Raw genomic sequence first — 16,526 nt, forward strand, 5'->3', positions numbered from 1 at the left:
TATACAACTGTAACCTGAGCCTATCAAAAGGCAGTGTTATCAATGACACATGTCATTGAAATTTGTGGTATAGGTGCCCCCCCTTTACAAAGGTTCCTATGAAACCTTTTTTAAGCGCAAATGGCGTAAAGTGAAGAATCATTAATTTAGATGAGAAAAATTTTTGTAAAAGTAAAAATCCTCTTTGTAATGCTAAAACAGGTTACTAACGTAGGTCTTTTGTAAAAGTGAAGTGGCGTAAAGTGGGGGACACCTGTAGTATAGTACAAGACATAAAAATTACTCTTAAGTTACAAGAACTAAATGGTGCAAAAGAGGAATAGTGAGGTACTGTTGGTGGACTTTACAAAAATATGGTGGGAAACATTTTGAGAGTGGGTCTTTAGGCTCCTGTACTACCTCCCCAGCTGGCTGGTGTTGGTGTAGCATCAGCACTGGACTTCAAGGCAGATTGTTCTGAGTTCAAACTCAACCAGGCCCCAACCTGGGCAGCAGCAGTATCTGCACGGAAGAAAGGCCTGGCAATCTATTTCCATATCTTGTCATGAAAACCCTATGGTCCATGAGGTCATGAAGAGTCAGACAAAACTTAACTGAACAACAAACCACCTTCCTAAACATAATAATGAAAAGGCTGTGTGCAAGATGGTGAGAGTCCTTAATGAGGGTGTCCCAGCACTGAAGGTAAACAGGCCATATGCCATTTTTTCCCAATTTACTTGTCACTTTCAGGGAGCTGGAGACTGGGACCCCAAGATACTTTTGTACTTCAGTGTTTCAGTGGTTTGTCCAGCCACTGTATATTTGTGTTCCTTTTACATTTGCCGGGATTAAACTTCATTTGTCATTTTTCTGCCCAATAACTGATCCGTATCCTGCTGTATCCTTTGACAAACTTCACTGAAACTACGTAAGTCTTTTTGCAAGCTTATTTTATCCTTCGTAACAACTGATTCATCCAAAATCATAATTATCTATTTGCTGTCCCTTAATAATGTACTTTTCCATTTTATATATATATATATATATATAAAGAACATTACCCATAATGACCTGTATAACTTCCCCCCCCCCCCCCCCCTAATTTGTATATCATTGTTCTGGATCTGTTAGCATTAAACATGGAGTTATAGTGGAGATGTATGTATACTGACTTGCATTTCAAATTTGCGGTCATTGTTCTGTTATGCATTCAATTCTAGCTAGATACATATGTCAAGGGACAAATTTTCAAACCCTGATCATAACTCTGGAGTCCTAAATATGCCCTTGATTTCTTTCTCATCAGTGTAACTGTTTCAAGATTGTTTTTTTTTGACATTCTTCAGTACACAAGTCTGAAGGGGAACAAAATGATTGTTGCTCTGGATCTGACTCAACATAAAAAAGACAATCAGCATAAAGAAATACATGAAAATACGATAAATATAAATACATAAGAATAGCCTGTATACATACACTGGCATATAAGGTGACTGACAAGAAATGATACATTGGTGGTTGGTAAAATGGCTTAATAGGTGGAGATGTTGATCAGCCTGATGCCTTTTCTGAATGATGGTATTGCAGATGCTGTGTAGCTTCTTTCCTTGATGGAGAGGGACGAACGTTTCATGCGCAGGGTTCATATACTTTGATGCAGTTTTGCTCCCCTACCTTAATGTTAAAAGACAGTAAGATACTGAAAGATTGCTGATTATCTGGAAGCTAATTATCTAAAGCTACTGTCTTCATTAGCAGAAGCTCAATTTCCTTGTGATAAACATTCAACCTTTTTCACAGCTCAATCAGATCATTTGTAATTTGAAGCAAAATAATAACTTGCCTCAGAGTTCCTTTAAAAATATACTTAATGCCTTTGGCTAATATGCTGCTTGAATTTTCATTCAACCTTAATTACCTACAAATTTGATTTCTTAATGCTGCTCTTCAGTTTCATCTTTCAAAATGTATGGCTTTATCCTATTCTTTATATATTGTTTATCAAGGCATGTTTCCTTGACACTTGGATCTCGCCTCAAAAAAATAAAACCTGTGTCATGTTAACATTTATTATTTCTGAAAATGCAAGCAACCTGTTCCAAACTTTCTCAAGTTCTGAAGTTTTCTTTCAACTATCTCACTTTTCCCCTTGTGAGTACAATTGTTCCTCCACTAACCAATTCTTTATACACCTCTTTTATCAGAAAATAACCTTGTAGTAATATACAATTGAATGGATGCAAAATCTTATGGCAAAAGTATTTAGTTTAATGCAATTAATGAGAGTGACACAGCTGAATTTTAAGGTATTGTAATTAGAAATATCAATGATTAAAATATGCTTTTTAATGGTGAGTCAGAGATTAGTGAAGAAAATCAGAATCTAGTTGTAAATGCTACTGTTTGCTAATTTGATGGATATTTAATAGCTTTAAATACATTCTGAATTGGCATGCTTGCTTTGGTAATTCAATATCAAAGTCCTAGAAAAAACTCCAGTCCTTTCATAGTGTGCTTCAGTGTGTCATTCTTGAGCTGTTACTAAAGTATGCAGCAAAATTATCAACACTTCAACATGCAAGTGCAGTTGAAATTCTTTGCAGTAAGATTTTAAAAAATCTAACTTTTTGATTTGGCAATTACACAATGATCAGTAATTGCAATTGAAAATTAAATTTTGGAGAATTAAGACACTTAAAGGTTGATCTAAAAGTATCACAGCTCACACCATGCAATTTGTCGACCAGCGAGCATCACCAAATGTGCTTGAGTATATATTATTCCAAAAGAAACTCTGCATTGAAGAACAAGATGAATAACTGCATATAAGATGGGCTAAGTGTTATAGAATGTTTTATCTTAGCAATTTTGTACAATTGAATAATCTTTTATTGCAGTCTCTCCTCCAGTCAAGGAATTGTGTAGTGATGGCATGAAAACACAGAAGTCAGGCAAGTCTTATCTCAACCTAATGGCTCATACTGGATACACCAATCTAATAGGACATATTTTTCTTTGTCTTTAGTTAACCAGGAATGCTGAGACTGAAAATCTTCTCAGTGCATCTTGTGCTGCTTTATTGGGGGGGGGGGGTGATTTTGAAACTGCTATCTTGAGATAAATGCTAATAGTATGATTACAGTCCCATTTTTTAATCAAAGGTTAACCTTTCATAGCCAAAGGAGTATTTATCTGAACAGTTAACTTTCAAAAAGTTTCATTGAACATTTCCAATTCTAAATGGTTCTAATTGGTGCCAATCCAAATATGATGTATAGGAATCCATTAAACATTGATAATTTTATATCAACATTGAAATAGTTTGACACTTGACTATCATGATAGCTGGATTAGAACTGATGTTAGCTGTAAAGATTTTTATTAAGTCACTACATGACAGTGCTTGTCAAAAACACATCTTTTAAAGTTGGCCATTGTGGTTAGTAATTAACGTGAATCAAATAGTTTTAATTTGGTGGCATTGTTTGAAACAAAACCTAAAGCCAATATAAATTCTTAATTCTCTGCTATAAATTTCAAGAGAAAAATTCAAGTTCATATGTGATCAGAATTCTCTTTAATATGAATGCATGTGGAGTCTAATCTTGTATGAATTATTTTGATGTTTGCATGGACACTTGATAAAAACTAAAATTGGGGAAACTTTAAATTGGCTGTAGATGGGTATATTATATATTTTTAAAAAAATATGTATAAACATCCTGTTGGTATGTGACTGATACATAGGCCAAACATCTTGGTTTATGCTAGTTAGAAATCCATGCACAGCTACAAGACAAATGTAGTAAATTAACAATGCACTAGTATAATTCTAAATAACTCGAGTCACTGTAAAAAAACATAATCAATTTGTTTTTAGTAAATGCAATAATAAAGTCTTTCAGATGAAATGAAGTACCACAAAGTATTAAAAAAGCTGCACAAAATCCAGTATCCAGAATGAATCTTTCAGTACCTTTGAGCAGTTTTCAAGAGTGTAAAGTAACAGCTGCAATAGATGAGTACCAACACACTAATATATCATTTTAATGTAGGTAAATCTTGGTGCATCTTTAAAAGTAAATTTTTCAATTTAGTTGACAGCTAATAATTTAAAAACTAAAAATACATCAGTAAAAAGAAATGCCAAATTTACAGTTATTATTAACAACTAGTGAATGACATTGGTTATGCTGGATTGATAATAGCAAATGAGAAGAATAAGAGGCAATTTGGAATGAATTACAAAAATACAACTTGTAGTTACTCTCACCACTTGTTTCTATTACATAAAATAATTGTTCTATTAATTTTTATGCAAACGTAGTTGACATTTCACAAACAGCCATTTTGCAAAGTAACATATCTCTCACCCAGTCTAATTCAGAGCTAGCAAAAAAGTTTGCTCTGCAAAACTATGTAGAAAACAAATTACCTTCAAAGTCTGTAAACATTTTGAGTAATAAGCTGTTCTGAATTCATAGAAGTGGCAATTTCAATCTGACAAGTGTTCAAAGTTTAATAAACTGGTGCTCTAATTCATACTAGAACTGGGTTAAGGATGAAAGGTGAAATGTTTAAGGGGAACGGTGGTGAGAGTGGAACAAGTTGCCAACAGAAGAGGTGGTTGCGGGTTCAATTTCAACAGTTGAGAAATTTGTATAAGTACATGAAGGACTATGGTCTGGGTGCAGGTCGACGGGTCAAGGCAGAATTATAGTTCAGTTCTCACTAGATGGGCTGAAGGGGTCCTTGTGTGCTGTAATGTTCTATGACTTACTGAAGTTTACCTGGGAGGCTGAATTTATGCAAATGTAGCATTGTGCATTTTTCACACTCCTTTTTATATGTATCCATTTTTTTAAATTGCCATTGTGCTTGGCTAGATTGTATGTATCATTTATCAACAGAAATACAACTTGCCAAATGCAGCTGCCTATGGGTGCTTCACTTCACAGAAAAAAAAGCTGCTTTCTGTATGTCTGTACTGCTGGGCAAGAATTGTATGTACAGTTGACAGGAAGTGTGCTTTAACAGATAATTCAAATGCAGTGTTTCCGTGATGTAAAACTGTTCCTATTAATGCCTTGTAGAAGATAGAAAACATTGGAGAATTGGTACTAAAAGTGTCTAGTCTTGGTTTGAAAGTTTGCGCAAAATGAGTCACTTACTCGTCCTTTTTAATATCCACAATATCTTAAGCATTTTATTTATTCTCTATTCCTATGTTGATTTTAAAACTCAGGGCATTGTAAGTTTTACATCCTATAACAGGAAGTGTATTTTTGGATGCGAAAAATGGCAGTTGACCTTTTTCTAGCAGATAAAATGCCTAATTTCCCATGACAGGAAAAGTGCAGTATTCATAAGCATGAAATAATCAAGACAAATGAATATTAGATCAGTACTTGGTACTTAAGCATAGATTTGAAAACCAGTGTGGCTTTTAAGACCTATGACATGAAGGTACACATGCTGCAAATTTAGATTCACTTTCATAATATGATTAACTGTTCATTGAATTATCACAAGGGAAGTTGTGTGCCAAAAAGCATAATGTTAAGTTGCCTTGGCCATGGAACAGCTGTGAGATTTTAGTGTGTTGTTGGAGCTGCAACTCCAGGCATTACAGATTGAGTACCCCCTTATCCAAAATGTTTAGGGCTGAAAATATTTAAGATTTTGGAATATATAATGAAATAGTTTGGGATTGCCATCATTTCCAACTCTGAATTTACATGCCACTGGTAAGCAGTCTTTGTCTTACACTTGTGCATTACACATATGTACTGATACAGCTGTTCAGCATTATCAAGGTTTTCATCAGTGACAATCTTGGCAAATTCATTAATTTCTCTGCCTTCTGGTGTAGACACTTTTACCTCAAATCTTTAAAAATAAAATGCCATGCCTTTTCATAAATTTCTGCAACCTGACTGCTGAATATTCACAATTACCTTCAATTTTCAGTTCATCAAGATAAAGCTTTCTTTCATGATCAACATACATTCACTCCAAAGCTGATAAATCCACTCTTTCAAGACACAATCAAGATCTTCATTTTTCGCTTTATGCTGTTTTTTTTCTATTTTATCATTTACATATGTAATGAACAGAAGTTAGATCACTTCTCAGTACTGTCTGTGGTGCATAGAGACCTCCGTATCGCTTAGGACACTTCCCAGCGTCTTATGGAATTTTGTATTTGTGACATCACGTCTCAATAACATTTTGGAATTTCGGATAAGGGGTACTCAACCTGTATTATTTCATTAATAACCTACAAGTAACACAATCCTAGAGTTTCTTCATGCAAATCCCTTTGTACTTTGAGTTGGTTTGTAGGATATCTCCACAGTTGCAATGAAGCATTTTACAGCTTTTGTCCAAGTGGAACTTAATGACACAAACTGTACAAAACTTGCAGTCATGCCAGGTTCTTCACGTTAATGTAAATAGTTTCCTCTTGGGCAAGAGGAACAAAATTACCCTCACTCGTTTGGTTTAAAGAATGTCCTGTTGTGATTTGCAGGAAAACAGGCTTCAGTTCGGTATAGGTTGGGTAGCTCATATGCCAAATTTTGCTGGCTGATACAGTTACGTTTCTTCTAGAAGAGGAAAAATCATGTTAAAGTTTGGACAAAATGTCAACTGTAATGCATGGAATGTTTCTTCCCTTATAGAAGCTAATGCACTGTGCAGGCTTCTATTGTATTTACCACAAAACTATTTTGGGATTAGTCAGTTACCACCAATTTATCCCACCCCCAGAAAAAAGTCCAAATGAACCAAAGATATTTTCCCTTAAAACATGTTGATAGTGAACAGGTGATTGAGCAACTGAACTGTTAAACAAATTTATAAATAAAATTTTCATGGTTTATGTATGGCTTTGTGCTTTTACTTACATTCAAAAACGGTGCATTGATTGAATGGAGGAATCTGCAAACACCCCGAGACACACTGCCACAGTCTTTTTCTGCCTGAATCACTTGTTCCTCCAGCATAGCTGCACTCTGTTCAACCATCTTCACAAAAATCTGACAAAGATAAACTTGTGGGTACTGTAAAACATTTAAGGCTAAGAATCTAATAGTATTCACCTAAAAGCTGTATCTGGCTTTACTGTTGCTTTTGATTTCAGAGTTAAAGTAAATCCTATCAATGCAAAATTATCAGAACAGAAGGTATAAACCAATTAAGCATAACAAAGGATTCTACCCAATTTACGGGTTTGCAGACAAAGTTAGCTACTGCTAGAAGTCTGTCTAAATATCCACTATGCTCAACTTTTCCACTGTGAATTGTGCATTAACCCAAAAGTTGGCAAAGACAAACTAAATTGCCACCTTCAGAAATAAATGCCTTTGTTTTAACTGGATGGGCCTTTATTTTTAAACAGTTTCCACTTCTTGGTTATAATTACTCCACAAAAGGAAACATGCTCTTCACACTGATCAGTTTCAAGAATCCTCAGGAACAAGCCTGGAAGGTTTGCCAAACTAATATGTGGAATGGGCAAGCTGTCTTGGAGAAAGATGGACAGGCTGAGTTTATATTCACTGGAGGCCTGAAGAGAGAGATATGGCTGAACTTTACAAATATGGCATGTTTCTATTTGAGAATCAGAAGTCATTTATTGAAGAAAAGACAATGTTTTATGAGGTTAGTCTTTCAAACTTCCTTCCAATGCAAATGGAAGCAGACATTGAATATTTTTAAGGTAGTTGGATAACTGATAAATAAGGGGTAAAGGGTTACCATGGAATGACATGAGATTACAAATAATTACACTGGACAACAAAGATTTTGCTTCCTGAATACCTTTAGATGTATCTTACAAATTTTGGGCTACTGATAATGAAAATCACCATGAAATTTTTCCATCATGCACCATATTTAATAAACTTATGTTTATTATTTTAATTCATAATTCAAGTCAATTAAAATGTTCCCTACAATGTAAGCTGGTAAGTGTTCTATCTTGTCCAGGCATGCTTAGGCAGCACAGCTGCTGCATGGCAGGACAGATTTTAGTAATAATTATTGGGTTTGGGACTGTAAGGATGGAATTTGCTATCACCAGGCACAAATTTCTATTAAGGATTTTGATAATTGAGACAGATGCTTCCCAGAATAACTGATGCCAAGATTAAGGAAAGCATTTTTATTGGTCCACAAATCAAACAGGTCATCAATGACAGGCAATTTGAAGACTTTCTAGTGGGGCCAGAGAAATTACATGGAAGGCATTCAAGTTGTTGAAATTTCTCACGGCATCTACTCAGCACCAAACTACATGCAGCTGGTTGAAAACATATAAAACCATGAAATACAACATGTCACTAAAGATTCATTTTCTGCACTCTCATTTAGACGTCTTCCCTGCAAAACTTGGTGCTGTTAGTGACGAGCATGGTGAAACCAGGACATTGCGGTCATGAAGAAAAGATACCAGAGCAACTGGAATCCATCAATGCTGGTGAATTATTGTTGGACACTTAAAGTGAGAAACCTCAGACACTGAGTACAAATGAAAAATTATTAACAAAATATTTTAACTTAGTTGAGCTATTGCAAAGCATCAGCACCATTATGCAACTAAACACATTATATTCAATAAGTTAATTTTTTGTTTCCAAATTCCTATGTGATGCAAGTAGTCTGAAATTATATTTGTGTTCATTTTCAAGCAGTCTATCATAAAAAAAATTCTGAGGAAGCAACACTTTCGAAAAAATTTGCTGTCCTGTGCAATTCCATAGTCTTTAATAAACAAGCTGAAGGACTGTGGCTTACATCAGCTAATCTGTATGTATAATATGTCTGAGGCTGCATGAACTTGCTGCTATTACTGAATCAGAAAGCAGAAGGCAACACCTAACCCCTGGAACAAATAAGCAAGCAAGCCACACAGACATCGAAGATCTCCGGTACAATTACTAGTTGGTATTGATCTAATTGATCACAAAAGAGGCAGCAATAAGTACTCAAAAACTAGTTTTTGTACCCAGACCAGAGGAATATTAGTGAAAATCTTGATCCTATTCATGAAATTCCATGTTTTTGATTGGAAAATGAATGCGCGCTTGAGCAATTCAGTTACAAATGCTCACCTGCCATGCATTTGGTAAATAATAGTGAATTATAATTAAATTTTGTTTTTTTTGCTAAAGAGGGAATATTAGAGGATAAAATGTAACATTAAATTTAGATCTATGTATATGTTAATATATCATTAGTTTGAACAAACTTTCCTGTGTGAGCTATGACATTTGCCATTTCTATCCATTTTACTGAGATTGTGAGCAGGGATTTGTTTAGAGAAGCACTTTAGGTGTAGCTTCATAAGATTGAGAGCATGTGAGGATAGTTGGGTAAAAGATCAAAGAATGCAAATAAAAGGATGAATGAGTCAATTTGGCACTGAAAGGTAGTTTCTTTTTAATCTCACCATGCTAAACAAAAATATTAACAGACAATATGAGGAAATACAGTGAGTTCCTTGCCTTTTTTTTGTCAAATTTGACTGATCTATTACATTGTAAGGCAGATGGGACTAATTGAAGGTAAGGGGAATCTAAGCAGGGCTGGGTTTATTAAAGAGATGAAGGCCAAAAGCTATTTTTTAAAAATCTATTATAAAATGGCCTACTGACAATGTTCAGGCATTTTTAACCCTAACTCTGGTAATGCGTACAGTCTATTAATGGCCTCACCGAGATATCAAAGCCCTTAGAACAAGAGAGGGATTGCAATGATTTTCATCTTATGATGATGAAAGCTGTGATTTGTCTTAGAAGATGCCAAAGGCTGCCAGTCATTTCCTAATGTAAGTCTTCAAAAAATTAACTTAGCAAGTCTTATAGAACTAGTTGACTCCAATTTCATTACTCTACCATTTTAATGATTACTGCCTGAAAACATCCATTTCATTAAAGTTCTTAAATTATACAGACTTCAACATCTTTAAAACTTTTTTAAAAATTGTCCACAATGTATATTACATGGTGTTATTAATGAACTCTAGGAATTGTAGATGATGTTTAAGATCTCATTTGTAATTAAATAAATGGAAGGAATCTACGGACACCCTGGTATTGGAATTTAAAGCAATAAAATCACTTAAGGATATTAGGATTTTTATTAGAATGTATTAGAATTTTTTCCAACTGGCAACCTATTATCGATTACTGGATCAGCTATAATAATCCGATCCAAGTAGCAATCAGGCATGCTGCCAGAGGAAAATAAACCTCACTCTGATCTCCTCTGAACTTTGTACCCCTGCCTTCTGTCCATTTTTGCATTCTGAGAAATGTAAAATTCCACTACAGAGTCTGTTGAAAATTAGTGCACATTTTTCAATAATTATTTCAATTCAATTTATAGAAATGTCCAACAACCTCAAATGCATTCCTACCACAAAGCATCACACCAAATTCATTATTTGAAATTATTGCTTAAAAAAAATAGGGCTCATTTTTTGGAATTTAATCAAGTAAATTGATAACAAAAGCAGTCATGGGACTAATGGAGCAATTCAAAGTCCTATACATGGCAATATTGATGCTGATGGAGCAACACAGTAGTGTTGCAGTTAGCACAATGCTTTACAGTACCAGTGACTCAGGTTTAATTCCCACTGCTATCTGTAAGGAGTTTGTACATTCTTCCTGTGACTGCGTGGATTTTCTGCAGGTGCTTCAGTTTCATCCTACTGTCCAAAGATGCACCAGTTGATGGGTTAATTGGTCATCGTAAACTGTCCTGTGATTAGGCTAAGGTTAAATAGGGGGTTGCTGGGCAGCATAGCTGGAAGGGCTTATTCTGCACTGTGTTGGCGCGTGGCCAAATGGTTAAGGTGTTTGTCTAGTGATCTGAAGGTCGCTAGTTCGAGCCTTGGCTGAGGCTGCGTTTGTGTCCTTGAGCAAGGCACTTAACCACACATTGCTCTGCGACGACACCAGTGCCGTGTATTGGTCCTAATGCCCTTCCCTCGGACAACATCGGTGGCGTGGAGAGGGGAGACTTGCAGCTTGGGCAACAACCTTGCCCAGGCTTGCGCCCTGGAAACTTTCCAAGGTACAAATGCATGGTCTATTGAGACTAACGGAGGCCTACTACTACTATTCTGCACTATATTTCACATTAGTATTACAAGGTTTTCTGTTTTGCAAAAAGACAGCTGGACATTGGTGGAAAGGCCTGATTAACAGGGTATATATAATTTAGTTCAAGTTGAAATCTTAATCACAAACCTGAGTGCTTTCTGTTAGTTTTACCCATAAGTCTGTCTAATTAACAGACCTTTATTTCTTTTGTACAAAAAGGAGTCTAGATTAGCTTAGTAAGATGATAGTACCCAAGTAGGGATTTGGGTTGAGGGAAGGGGAAATAAGACCAAGGAGATGGTGGTGGACTTTAGGAGATCTAGGCCTCATATGGAGCCAGTGATCATTAATGGAAAATGTGTGGAGCAGGTTAAGACCTACAAGTATCTGGGAGTACAGTTAGACGAGAAGCTAGACTGGACTGCCAACACAGATGCCTTGTGCAGGAAGGCACAGAGGCGACTGTACTTCCTTAGAAGGTTGGCGTCATTCAATGTCTGTAGTGAGATGCTGAAGATGTTTTATAGGTCAGTTGTGGAGAGCGCCCTCTTCTTTGTAGTGGCGTGTTGGGGAGGAAGCATTAAGAAGAGGGACGCCTCACGTCTTAATAAGCTGGTAAGGAAGGCGGGCTCTGTCGTGGGCAAAGTACTGGAGAGTTTAACATCGGTAGCTGAGCGAAGGGCGCTGAGTAGGCTACGGTCAATTATGGAAAACTCTGAACATCCTCTACATAGCACCATCCAGAGACAGAGAAGCAGTTTCAGCGACAGGTTACTATCGATGCAATGCTCCTCAGACAGGATGAAGAGGTCAATACTCCCCAATGCCATTAGGCTTTACAATTCAACCGCCAGGACTTAAGAACTTTTTAAAAGCTATTACTAATGCATTTTGAGATAGTGATTTAGATGCATATCATATTTTTTACTGAGTTAAGTATTGTATGTAATTAGTTTTGCTACAACAAGTGTATGGGACATTGGAAAAAAAGTTGAATTTCCCCATGGGGATGAATAAAGTATCTATCTATCTATCTAAAAAGGATAAATCCAGTGTAACAGGCTAGCATACTGGGCAAATTCAAATTTCTAATCACAGAAGTATTTCTAAAAGTGTGTCAGAGAGAGAGAGTGGAAGATGGGAAATACACAGCAAAATAATACAAAATCATTCTTATCCCATCTGCCACACAAATGCACTGCTTCAGTTAAATGTGAATATTTTTACAATCTAGCAACTGATCAGGTGCAATCTACTTGTTTCTGTGACTAAAATTATCTCAAGCAATTACATGATGAATTGAGAGAATGGAATGATGTATGTTGCTTAGTTTTTGCAACTGTTTCTCCAAAATAACAAGGATGCTCAGTTGTTTACATATATTCAAGTTTGATACTGATAGATTTGTGGACATTTCAAGAATCAAAGAATAAAGGAATATTGAACTATGAAGTAAAATGGAGAATAACTTCTTATTTGACTGTGGAACTAAATTCAAGACCTAATAGCCTCCTCCTGTTCCTTGTTATTGTATGCTATAAAGCAGTAGACCCCAACCACTGGGCCATGAAGCATGTGCTACCAGGCTGCGAGGAAACAATATGAGTCAGCGCGGCCCGGTGGTAGGGGACCACTGCTATAAAAGACTTAAAGAGCAGAGGCAATGCTTTTAAAAAAACAAACCATCATCAGAATTCATTTAATATAGTTTTGTTTTCCAATTCAATTTTGTCATCGTACATGCTTCATAAATCAACCAAAATGAGTGAGTCTTAAAAATTGAAGTTATTCACAATAATATTGTCTGAGTCATATTGTGTCCTATCTAAACAAGGCAATCAACACAGAATAGAGAACATGGAAGTGTAACAATCATCTAAATCTGGTATTCCTAACTCATGTAAGATTCACATGAGAAGTCGTCAATCCATTTAAGATTTTGAATTCTAATATTGTATCACAAAAATACTTAAAAATCATTACAAACCTCCATTTTATCAATCTTAGAATATACCTCCTTCATTTCTAGTGCCTTGACCTTCAGTTTTGGTATACTTTCATCCAAAATTTGAGAGGAGTCATTTCGAATCTGAAAATAAAGAAAATAACTTACTGTGTACAAGTAATTTAGCTATGGAATATTTTTATGAAATTGATATATAAAAATCTATACCTTTGAAGTCTTTGTTCCCACTAGTTAATTTCTTCATTCAAATTAATGCCCCATGGCCTCTCAAGTTCTGAGCACTTATACATAATCGCAGAATGGTGGTTTCTAGCTGGCTCATTTTCAATAGCACATACTTTTCAGAGAGTAAAATGACACATCTGCTTTCTAATGTTCTAGTCTAGTCTATAACTTTCTTACTCTGTACATTGATCACCAATTTACATTGTGCAGCTTATCAGACATTTGCTCCTTAAAAATTATAAAGATTCATTTCATTTTATTCTGTGCAAAGTACATTGGGATTATTGACAGAAATCGCACAAAGGTAGCAATATGTGTCATCTAAAAAATGCTTACACTTCGTATGAAACTAGAGAATGAAGTGGTATGGATTTGTTTTCTAAAATGCTTGAAGATGAAGCAAACTGTGTCAGGTACAGATCAAGTAACAAACTGCAGTGCCTGTACACATCTAAATGTAGAGATCAAGAGGTTTGGATGTTAACCACATGCAGGCAGAATGTCTGAGCTGCCCTCTTTCTCTATATATCTACAATATGTTGGGTATTTACTCACTAAACATTCCAGAAAATGCAAACACACACCTTATATTCCATCTGGGTAGCCTCCAGCCTGATGGCATGAACATTGATTTCTCTAACTTCTGTTACTGGCCCTCCTCCCCTTCTTACCCCATCCCTTATTTATTCCCCCCTCCTTTTTTTCTGTCTTTCTCTCTCTTTGCCCCTTTCACAATCACTCCCTGCCTGTTCTCCATCTCCCTTTGGTGCTCCCCTCCCCCGTTCTTTCTCTCTGGGCCTCCCGTCCCATGATCCTTTCCCTTCTCCAGCTCTGTATCCCTTTTGCCAATCAACTTTCCAGCTTTTAGCTTAATCCCTCCCCCTCCTGTCTTCTATCATTTCAGATTTCCCCCTCTCCCTCCCACTTCCAAATCTCTTACTATCTTCTCTTTCAGTTAGTCGTGACGAAGGGTCTCGGCCCGAAACGTCAACTGTACTTCTACCTGGCCTGCTGTGTTCCACCAGCATTTTGTGTGTGATTCCAGAAAATGTTTGGGTTTGTCCTTCAAGTGCAAATAATTTTTAATATTTTAGTCTTGTTATCAAACTTATAGGCACTAATATTTTACTTTCACATGTGGGGTTTCATTCTTTCAAATGCCAATTATTGTTAGTGATTTTTATTTTCCTTCTACTATATTCTTAGAACTGCATTTACATTGAACAAAATATACCAAGTATTAGCTCCTGATTTAAACACTATGTATCTCACCAAGGATTCTTCAATTTGATTGGTTACATTGGTATGACTGCTTTTGCTGTTTACATGATCTAGACCCCAAATGAATGGTTCTGCAGCATTTTGACTGTTTAGTAATACTCTTCAGTGAATGCAAAATTCAGACTCTTATTTGTAATTATGTTACTTGTTTTATGCCAAGATGTTTTATAGGGAAGCTACAGTATTTAAGTGTGTGTACACTCTGGGCAATTATACACCTAAAAATAAAGTCAGATTAAGTAGTCACAATTACGTGTGAGATCTTGTTTGATGCAAAACTCAACTGGAAGACATTGCAACTTTCCGAAGAGAAATTTTGCCTCCACAGATGCTACTTGACCCACTAGGTTCTTCCAGCAGAAATCTCATCATCTGTGGTCTCCAGTCAATACTGTACATTCCCATAAGAATAGGAGTATACAAACATTCAAGATAGTGATATGAATATGTATATCATCAATCCTGTACAGATTAAATATCAGCAAACATTTTAAAATCTTAATACAATCCAGGACTAACAATGTTTCAAGATTGTTTAATAAGATCATAAGACATTGGAGCAGAATTAGGCCATTCAATCTGCTCCGCCATTCCATCACTGCTGATTTATTATCCCTCTCAACTCCATTCTCCAGCCTTCTCCCTGTAACCTTTGATGCCTTGTTTAATCAAGAACCTCTCAACCTCTGCTTTTAATATACTCAATGACTTGGCCTCGATAGCCAACCATGCCAAAGAATTCCACAGATTCACCACCCTCTGGCTAAAGAAATTCTTTCTCATCACTGTTCTAAATGGACATACCTCTATTCTGAGGCTGAGCCCTCTGGCACTAGACTCACCCACTATAAGCAATATTCTCTCCACATCCACTCTGTTTAGGCCTTTTAGTATTCAATAGGTTTCAATAAGATTCCCCTTCATTCTTCTAAACTTGAATGAGTACAGATCCAGAGCCATCAAACACTCCTCATATTGTTAACACTTTCATTTCTGGGATCATTCTCATTAACTTTCTCTGGACCCTCTCCAATGCCAGCACATCTTTTCAAAAGTTGTAAGTTCTTAGATAAGGGGACCAAAACTGCTCTCAATGTCTGACCAATGCCTTATAAAACCTCAGCATTACATCCTTGCTTCTGTATTCTAGTCCACTTGAAATGAATGCTTACATTGTATTTGCCTTCCTTACCATCAACTCAACATGGAAGTTTACCTTTAGGGAATCGGGCACAAGGACTTCTAAGTCCCTTTGCACTTCTGATTTTTCAATTTTCTCCCCATTTACTAAAGTCCACAACTTTATTCCCTATGCTGTATTCCTTCTGCCCATTCTCCAAAACTGTCTAAGTCCTGCAGACATCCTGCTTCCTCAACACGACCTGCTGCTCCACCTATTTTCATATCATCCACAAGCGTGGCCATTAAGTCATCAAATCCATCATCCAAATCATTGACATATAATGTGAAAAGAAGTGTTCTCAACACTGACCCCTGTAGAACACCATTAGTCACTGCAACCAAGCAGAAAAGGCCCCCTTTACTCCCACTCTGCCTCCTACCAATCAGGCAATCTTCTATCTGTGCTAGTATCTTTCCTGTAATCCCATGGGCCCTTATCTTGTTCAGCAGCCTCGTGTATGGAACCTTGTCAAATACCTTCTGAAAATCCAAATAAGCAACATCCATTGATGATTCTTTGTCTTTCCAGCCACTGAAGTCAGGCTAACTGACTTGTAATTTCCTGTCTTCTAATTCCCACCTTCTTAGAGACTGGATTGACATTTGCATTTTCCGTTCCTTTGGAATCATTTGAGTTTAGCAATTCTTGAAACATCATTATTAATGCCTCCACAATCTCATTAGTTACCTCTTTTGGAATTCTGGGGTGTAGTCCATCTGGTCCAGATGACTTATCTACCTTCAGACTTTTCAGCTCTCCAAGCACCGTCCCCGTA

At 36.4% G+C, this 16,526-nt stretch overlaps 1 protein-coding gene and 1 long non-coding RNA gene across 10 annotated transcripts in view; one reads left to right on the plus strand and one right to left on the minus strand.

Moving 5' to 3' along the window:
• Positions 1-3,842: 3,842 nt before the first annotated feature.
• Positions 3,843-16,526, minus strand: part of LOC140735999 (uncharacterized) — a 30,842-nt gene continuing 18,158 nt past the window's right edge. For 7 of the 9 annotated variants that reach the window (XM_073061666.1, XM_073061674.1, XM_073061672.1 and 4 more), the window contains 3 exons: positions 13,084-13,185; positions 6,891-7,046; positions 3,843-6,590 (listed from right to left, as the gene is read on the minus strand). In XM_073061666.1, coding sequence (XP_072917767.1) covers positions 6,474-6,590; positions 6,891-7,046; positions 13,084-13,185 — 375 coding nt within the window. In that variant the 3' untranslated portion in view covers positions 3,843-6,473. The remainder of the gene's footprint in view (positions 6,591-6,890; positions 7,047-13,083; positions 13,186-16,526) is intronic. The other 2 variants (XM_073061667.1, XM_073061668.1) reach the window with 2 other exon arrangements.
• LOC140736002 (uncharacterized) lies at positions 6,471-14,817 on the plus strand. Its single transcript, XR_012100857.1, has 2 exons — positions 6,471-7,647; positions 8,359-14,817. It is a non-coding gene; the product is annotated as an uncharacterized lncRNA (long non-coding RNA).

This window comes from Hemitrygon akajei, chromosome 11 (genome assembly GCF_048418815.1).
Source record: "Hemitrygon akajei chromosome 11, sHemAka1.3, whole genome shotgun sequence".
Classification (NCBI taxonomy): domain Eukaryota; kingdom Metazoa; phylum Chordata; class Chondrichthyes; order Myliobatiformes; family Dasyatidae; genus Hemitrygon; species Hemitrygon akajei.